Source organism: Rhagoletis pomonella, unplaced genomic scaffold (genome assembly GCF_013731165.1).
Source record: "Rhagoletis pomonella isolate Grant_MI unplaced genomic scaffold, Rhpom_1.0 Rhpom_scaffold_00004, whole genome shotgun sequence".
NCBI classification, from domain to species: Eukaryota; Metazoa; Arthropoda; class Insecta; order Diptera; family Tephritidae; genus Rhagoletis; species Rhagoletis pomonella.
In genome coordinates this window covers 31,230,428-31,238,551 of record NW_023458558.1, presented here as the reverse complement: position 1 = coordinate 31,238,551, position 8,124 = coordinate 31,230,428, and the positions used below count along the sequence as shown (strand labels likewise).

General features: G+C 34.8%; 1 protein-coding gene across 1 annotated transcript in view; it reads left to right on the top strand.

The window, feature by feature from the left end:
• The first annotated feature begins 515 nt into the window (after positions 1–515).
• The window catches only part of LOC118737443 (peroxidase), a 100,630-nt gene continuing 93,021 nt past the window's right edge, over positions 516–8,124 (top strand). The window contains exon 1 of the mRNA XM_036467938.1: positions 516–1,457. Within this exon, the coding sequence (XP_036323831.1) occupies positions 1,447–1,457 (11 nt within the window). The 5' untranslated portion in view covers positions 516–1,446. The remainder of the gene's footprint in view (positions 1,458–8,124) is intronic.

The following is an 8,124-nucleotide window of genomic DNA, read 5'->3' as shown; positions in this document are numbered from 1 at the left end:
CTTTCAGCTTATACAAAAGCGCTAGCACACAAAGAAACCTACAATACTCACCACACTCACTCCATGCTGTCACACCGATTATGGTAAGACAACTTCAATGCATTTGTACACAGCCAAACCAAACTATTAGTTCAACCAATGATTTATGCGTACGGTAGGTATACGGCGAGAAAAATAACTCAAATGCCTGGCAACACATGCGCAGGCGCATATGTCAACACCACAGAACCAGTAAGCCGATGGAGAGACATACGACAACACACTGCAGTGACATCAGTGTGGCTAATGAATAGCGGTAAAGTCTCTGTTCTGTTGGCAGCTTGATAAAAGCTGCATTTGCTTACAACCACCACGAAGCTTTCTTGGCGGCGCCGAAGTTTTATAGCCGCTGCCGCTGTACATAAATGTACGCTGCCTACAATGCGTCAATTTTTGTCGTCGGCGCTGACGCTTACGCTGGCAATGGTGTGGTGGCAGCAGCGTCTGGTTGATTGGTTTTTTTCGGCGGCACTTGGCCAAAATGTTCAGTTGTTCGTTGGACATATGCCGTTGTGGTGGCAATCGCGGTAAATAACGGTACCTTGTGAAACAGCTCGCTGTTGAATCCCTGCTGAAAATTTGATTTGTGGTGAGGCTGTGTGTCTGCTGCTTGACAGTTTAAAGTAAAGAAAGGAAATAAAACACGCTTGTATTTATGTGCAGACGAGCGAGGAAGAAAAAATGCGGACAAATAAATAGTGTTTTTGTTTGTTTAATGAAACGAAATTTCTAGTAAATTCTAAATATAAGAGTTTAACATCAATGCCAGCAGAGTTGAATAAAAATAAGAGGTCGAAGCGGAAAGAAATATAAAAAGTAAAAGGAAAGTGTGACAACTGGTAAACCACAAAGGTATTAAGAAGGCGAAATTAAGAAAAGAAAAATTCACACAAATAAACAACGGAAAAGAAATATTGCTTGTGCTATAAGCAACTTCAATGTTTTTCAGTACCTTGACAATTGTCGTGCAACGAATTCGCGCTAATTAACAGCAATTGCGACATGCAACAAAACTAATTGTTACCATTGACAAATTGAGCGCGACAATATATAGAATTTGTTGCTAAGCGTGTGGTATTTTGTATGCCGAATTGTGGCCAACCAAGTGCACAACGAAAGACTTTAGCAACGAACTTGCTGCAGTGAAGAATTGAAGTTTTTTTTTTTTATGGAGTTGTGATTGTCTACGTCTACGTTTTACATTTTCATTTAAAAAATTTTAAGTTTTTTACAAAAAAAAAAACTGGTTGCTTGTAGTATTAATTGAACAAAAGCGCATAATTCTTGTTTGTTGCCATAATTGGGTTATTAAATTGTTGTTGCCGTTAACTTCTGCATTGTCACACAGTCAGTCAAATCGGCTTAGTGGCTTTTAATATTGCAGCTGTCATATCGAGCGCTAACAAAATGATTTTAAGGTGAGTTATGACTCTATTGTATGTTTGAATAACTAAGTACATATTTGTAACAATTGAGCTAAGTTCTTGTAAGAACAAAAGCACAATAAATGAAATGGAAGTGTATAACAGAACTCAAGGGCGCGCATGATTAAGTGATTATAACTACATATTTCAGAAGCATTTCAGGTAGGTGTTGGTGCTTCAAATTAATAGTTTCAACAGCGCCTTACCTTGCTCGTGGGGGCACTTTTGTGCTGAAATTACTGAATAAAAAATTGCTTGTGGCGGTATAGTTTTGTTGTATGTGGTTGTTTTTGGAATATTATTGTCGGTGATTTTGACATTCTTTTTTGATTTTTTTTTTGTGACTTCGTACAGAACAGAAATTCAGTGAAAAGTGTCAGTGCGCGCAAGTGTTTGACACACATTTAATCCAGTTTTTTTTTACAGTTCTTTTGAGTATTTTTTTTTTTTTGTTTTACTTAAGCTATGTTCTTCCAATTTTCTTATTACTTACATATTCTAAGCATTGAACACGCTTGTCTCTTTCTCTTCATAATGACTAATTTGTATTCAGGTTGAACTCGCGGTTAGGTGTTTGTTTGTATGAAGGCACATGTAGCTGAACAGGCAGCTGAAGAAGCTGTTTGTGGCAGAAAAATAAAATAAGTAACAGATGCGACAGATAACTACACACACACATATATACATACATATATACATATTAAGTAGCGCCAAGTGGTTGTTGAAGATTTCCACTCTTAACAAATGTCGTTAAATTCTTCTTGTTTGAGGCGTTTTTCTATAAGATAGTTAGTGACGAACACTGTGAACACCTGTAGCTTTTTTTTATTGTTTTTCTAATATAAATATGCGCATTCAATAACATCGCTTATTGTATTTATACAAACTATTTAAATTATAATACTCTTTTTGTCTATGAAAATTGTGAATTTAAAACGACTTTTCGTGTGCAAACGTCACCATAGTTTTTGTGCGCTTCATCTTATTGTCTAATGCAAAATGTATGCTTATGCAACTTATTTCTTTGGTTAACATTTGTCATAAAAAATGTTGTTAAAAATTGCATTGAAAATTGAGTTTTGTAAGCTGTTGAATAACCAAGCCATTTTTATGTATTCATAAATGAGTGGACAAATCAAATCTGTTGTCATTATTGAGAAAGACTACACGGATATATTTTCATAAGTGCAGTTATTCAACTCAATTGTTAAATTTGGGAATAAGTTTATGCTTTTAAAGATATACGCCCAAATTTATAAAAAATAAAGATGACCAAGGCATATCAAACAGGTAGTAGCAGCATAAGAGCAATTTATTGTTACTTTTGATATATAAAGAGTAAAAAAGGTAGCTTCTTTTTTTAAATATCATATTTAGTCGACGAAGTGAAATAATAACAAAAATTGAGACTGTGGACTTTTTTTTCAGAAATTCGTTACATTCCGGAAGCATCCTTACATCCTTTGCAAGTTCCAATAATTAGTGTTTATGATCCGGAGTTAAGCAAACGAAGGCTGGTTTTCAATAGCTTTTAAGAATTTCTATCAAAAAATTAACAATATTTGACAGCTTAGAGACCAAATTATTTGAAAAAAAAAAATAAAATCAACTTTTCTTTTGCTACTACCTCTTTAATGTGCTTTGAAGAAGACTTTACCTGCTTTATAAATCGAAAATCCTTTAAATCCTTTTTGACAGCTCTGGTCTAATGAATTACGAAACAATTGAATTTTTTTTAACAAAGATTTGCGTTTCCGCTACGTTCCTCTGTTAGCTAATTTTTTTTTAAAGTTAACTTCAGCCCCACCTTACTGACCGGGAAATTAAAGTACCGATGACTCAAATGTGCTCGTCTCTATTCCGATTATATACAGATAAGGCAATAATGTGTTCTTCATGAAGTCTGCAGTGCCTTTTTGGCGAAGATCTTTATCATATAAAAATGTCCTTGCCTTGTACAAAATATGTAGTAAGTCTCTGTTAGGGAACATCTTTATATTCGTAGGCAGACACGGGGTATTCAGCGTTATGGCCCAAAGATAAGACAAGTATCGACCTGAAATGTTGCACATTACTAGCACCATCAAAGCACCTCAATGCCGCCCTCTGCTGAGTTCCTGGACAATCCCTACTACCACCGATTTCTGGTCTGTTGAGTAACGAAATGCCTAAGAAGAAATTGAGATAACCGTGAAGTCTCAAGGACCGTATGACCGGGGGTTTAATAAGAAATGAACTGAGGATGAATTGACGTTAAACTAACTTCACGTAAGAATTTTTCCTGAACCATCACAAAACAATGTGACAAGTTTTCAAATTACACCACACCTTTTTTTAATTTACCACTATTCACATTTTGGCAAGTTTCCATTATTTTGGTTTACACATTTTTATTGTTGATACTTAGTTATTATAAAACGTAAATTTTTGCAGCTTTCACAAATGCAACCACTGATTTATTTTATTTTATCGAGCTATTGCTTTAGCAACCAAGTACCTAAAATTCTGTACCGAAAAGCAGCATACAAAATTTTCCCCGATACCGAAATAAACGATATCCCTTCAATAAAGAATAGCACTTTACTTATTAGATACATATACATACATATATCTAACTGAAAACTGTACCCTAACCGATGGTTCATTTTGGTCCGATGAGCATTAACGCTTTACTAAATTCAAGAAAAGTTTAAGAACAAGTTTTAAAAATATTTGGAAAAATCTATTAGTAGAAGATCCGAATATGGCACGAACCTAAATCATCTGTTTAATGGATGAGTCTATTTTGCATGAAATTTAACGTGTTGGTAAATATTTCCTATACTTTATAAGAGCGTACAATTGCTGGCGTATGCCGACGACATCGATATCATCGGTAAAAACAAGGGCTGCGTCTGTTCTGCCTTCTCGGGATTGGATAGAGAAGCAAAGCGAATGGGTCTGGTGGTGAACGAGGACAAAACGAAGTATCTCCTGTCAGCACACAAACAGTCAGAGCATACGCGTCTTGGCACCCACGTCACTGTTGACAGTTACAAGTTTGAAAAAGTAGACGACTTCGTTTATTTGGGAACCAGCATTAACACCAATAATAATGTCAGCCTTGAAATCCAACGGAGAATCACTCTTGCCAACAAGTGCTACTTTGGGCTGAGTAGGCAATTGAGAAGTAAAGTCCTCTCTCGTCGTACAAAGATCACACTCTATAAGTCACTCATCATGCCTGTGCTGGTGTATGGCGCGGAAGCATGGACAATGAAAGCATCTGATGAGGCGGCTCTTGGAGTTTTCGAGAGAAAGATTCTGCGAAAGATTTACGGACCTTTACGCGTTGGTGATGGCGAATATCGCAGACGATTTAACGATGAGCTGTATGAGCTTTACAACGATATAGACATAGTGCAGCGAATTAAAATTCAGCGGCTCCGCTGGCTTGGCCGTGTCATTCGGATGGAAGGCCTCCTCTGCGTTGGAAAGACCAGGTGGAGAAGGACTTGGCTTCACTTGGCATTTTCAATTGGCGTCAGTTAGCACAGAAGAGAAATGACTGGCGTGCTGTTTTGGACTCGGCCAAAATCGCTTAGGCGGTTACAGCGCCAAATAAGAAGAAGAAGAAGAAATATTTCCTGGCCACGATATTTTTAATTAAATAATATGTTTTTTTTTGTATTTTGCATTCACTTGCTTAAAAAACAAATTATTTACCAATCGAAAATAGAAAGCTTGTAAAGCTTATTTTTTGTTAATAAAACGAATGAGTGCTAGATTAAAAAAAAAACTTTTAAATATTTAATTAGAGCTATATTGGCCAGGATTTGTTTAGCCAAATATTTACTAACACATTAAATTTCATACAAAACAGATATAATCCATACATACATATATACATATGTAAAAACCAAGTCAAATGGTGTGCAACCAATTTTTGTTGGTTACTAATTGGCTAAGGCAAATCAAAGTAATTCCAAGTAATATTTTAACATAGGCAACTCCAATTTTAGTTCTATTTATTGTTACCTCTTTCCTTCGAATAGCTAAATTTTATCTAATAACTTCCGCCTTCGCTTGCTAACTATGTATTTACAAGGGCAGTCGCGAACAAAAGACTTAAGCCACGAACTCGTTGTAAAATACATAGCTTTTCCTTGTAAGCTAATGGTAAGGTAAATGATAGAGCGCATTGTATTTCGAACATTTCCACATATTTAACACATACTTACATATGTTATACACAAGTTTCACTCTCATTGCTCGCTTGTGGCTATAGCACATACTTAATTGTCGACACTGAAATTGAAATTAGTAATTCTATGTAATAACGCTACGGCGCCTTGCGTGCACGCTGTTGCAAGAGAAGGTGTCGCGGAACTGTATCAGTTAAGTAGCACATAGTCATGCAAAGTAATTGCGATTTATTGATGTAAGCACGCTTTTAATATTAAGTTGTTTTCTAGCTCAGCTACACAAAAATTCGTATTTTATATATTCGCCAAAAACAAATCAACGCGATGAATAAATGCATTTTTAATGTACATAAATGTGCAGCAAATTTAGTACCAATATGATTTATTTCTTCAATAATTCAATTAAACTTAATTTTTGAATAATTTATGGACTGGCGTGCGACAGCCATCATAGCCCAATTTTTTTTTTTTTTTTTTTTGGCACTCAGTTGATCTTTCAATTTTGGCCTTGATTTTTGCGAATGGGCTGTCTTCGTCCGCCTTCAGTTTATGCACTTACCCGTAGTTGCATTGACTTTGATTTACTTGTCCTCTACTACATGCATACTACGTTGCATATAACGGTGCGCACCTTGACGTCCAGTCACGGATGCGAAATGTACTCAAGTCAACTGCTTGCTTTTTTGCTGCATTCTATGCAGCCTCGCCACTTCGCAGACATTTGGCTACATGACATGGCGCTGGGCGAATGGGCGTGGCGGTTACAAGCGGGGCGTTGCGTTGCACTTCAATATTTCATTCTCTCTGGCCCGAGTTCATATTGCCTTAAGCATTGTTGTGTTCACACCTTAATATATCGGTCCGCTAAGATGGAAATATGAAAAATGAAAAAAAAAAACAAAAAAGGTTCATAAATACAAGTTGAGAATTTAAATTTGTTGTTAGCTGTGTGCTATGAATAACGGTAAAATAACAAAACGTACATAATAAGCGAAATAAACAAACTAACCTATACACTAATGTGCAAAAATATACGCATGTATGTTCATGTCTGTTTGTATATGCATGTGTTTGTATGTCATGATGGTTTGTAATAGCTTGGTTTGAAGGTACGAAACAAGCAAACGGTAAACATATGCTGACGAAGCTTAAATTTAGCAGCCGCTTTGAAGTTCATTAACACGGATAGACTGCTAAATACTTACTTCATTTGGCAGCAAAATATTTGCCAATTATAGCTACGATTTCTTTTGCGAATTTTTAATTGACTTAAAATAATTTTATACCGATATTTAATATGGTTCTAAATATTTGCTTAACAAATGCTACTAAATTTTGTAGCACACAAATTAGAATTTTTGTATTATCTATCTATGTTTATACAGTGCATAAGGCTTGGGTATGCCTTTATGATGATTTAGACAGCTTTCATTTACAGATAGATACTTGGAAATCCAAAAAATCATCTCGACAAAAAAATATCGAGCCCTAACCGCCAAAAAGATGTAAGCGAAATTTTTTTCAAAATCTCTCTATGACACTGAAATTTTCTTAAAGCATCTAGATATAAAATTTCCGAGAAAATATCGCTCACATCTTTTTGGCGGTTAGGGTCCGATATAATACATGTGTTAATATTTTAGCCTACTCAGTGCCACTCACAGTGGGGGGTTAACTCAAATTCGGCAGCTAACTTTCAAATTGTGTACTGAAAACCTCTAGTATGTAAAAACAGCACTCAGTACCTTAAAATTCTATAAAAAAAATATTTTGTAAATTAATTAAAAATTTAACTTTGCCATTTCACGTTTGCTCTAGTGGTCTTTAATATTTATCTGCCCCTCAAATATATTTTTCAGCAAACAATTTGTTTTCAAAGGGCAGATAAATTTTAAAACCTAAAAATTAGGTGGCAACATGCTTTATAAATACGACAAGATGAATACATATAGGTGTAATAGTACAGTTTGTAGGCACGTACATAACAAAAAAAAATATAATTAAAATAAAGTTATCCAAAAACCTTTAAGTTTAATTTTGTAGAATAAAAATTAAGTGGCAACTCTCATCGGGAATACTGCCGGATCAAATTTCTTGCAAATACCTTTCATTTCATATGATTAAAGTTAAAAAATATATTTCTTGTATTTTTGCTTTGAATAGAGAAAGCCTGATTCATTACATTTCCAATGGTATCCCATTTTTGTAAATAGAGCAAGAAATATTAACCTTATAGCGGAATTTTGTTGGCCCAACTTGACTTTTTTATCGATATTTTCCACGCCCATAATTAAAAAAATATATTTATTTTTAAGTCCATTTCTCTCAGTTTATAATTCCTTGTTATAGGGAAATTCTAAATATAAATTTTGGGCATTTTAGCCTTTGTAGTTAGTTAAATATTTCATTTTTGCATTTTTAAAATTGCAGTTATATAATAGGGTGGTGTGACAGTAACTATAAATTACCATTTGTAA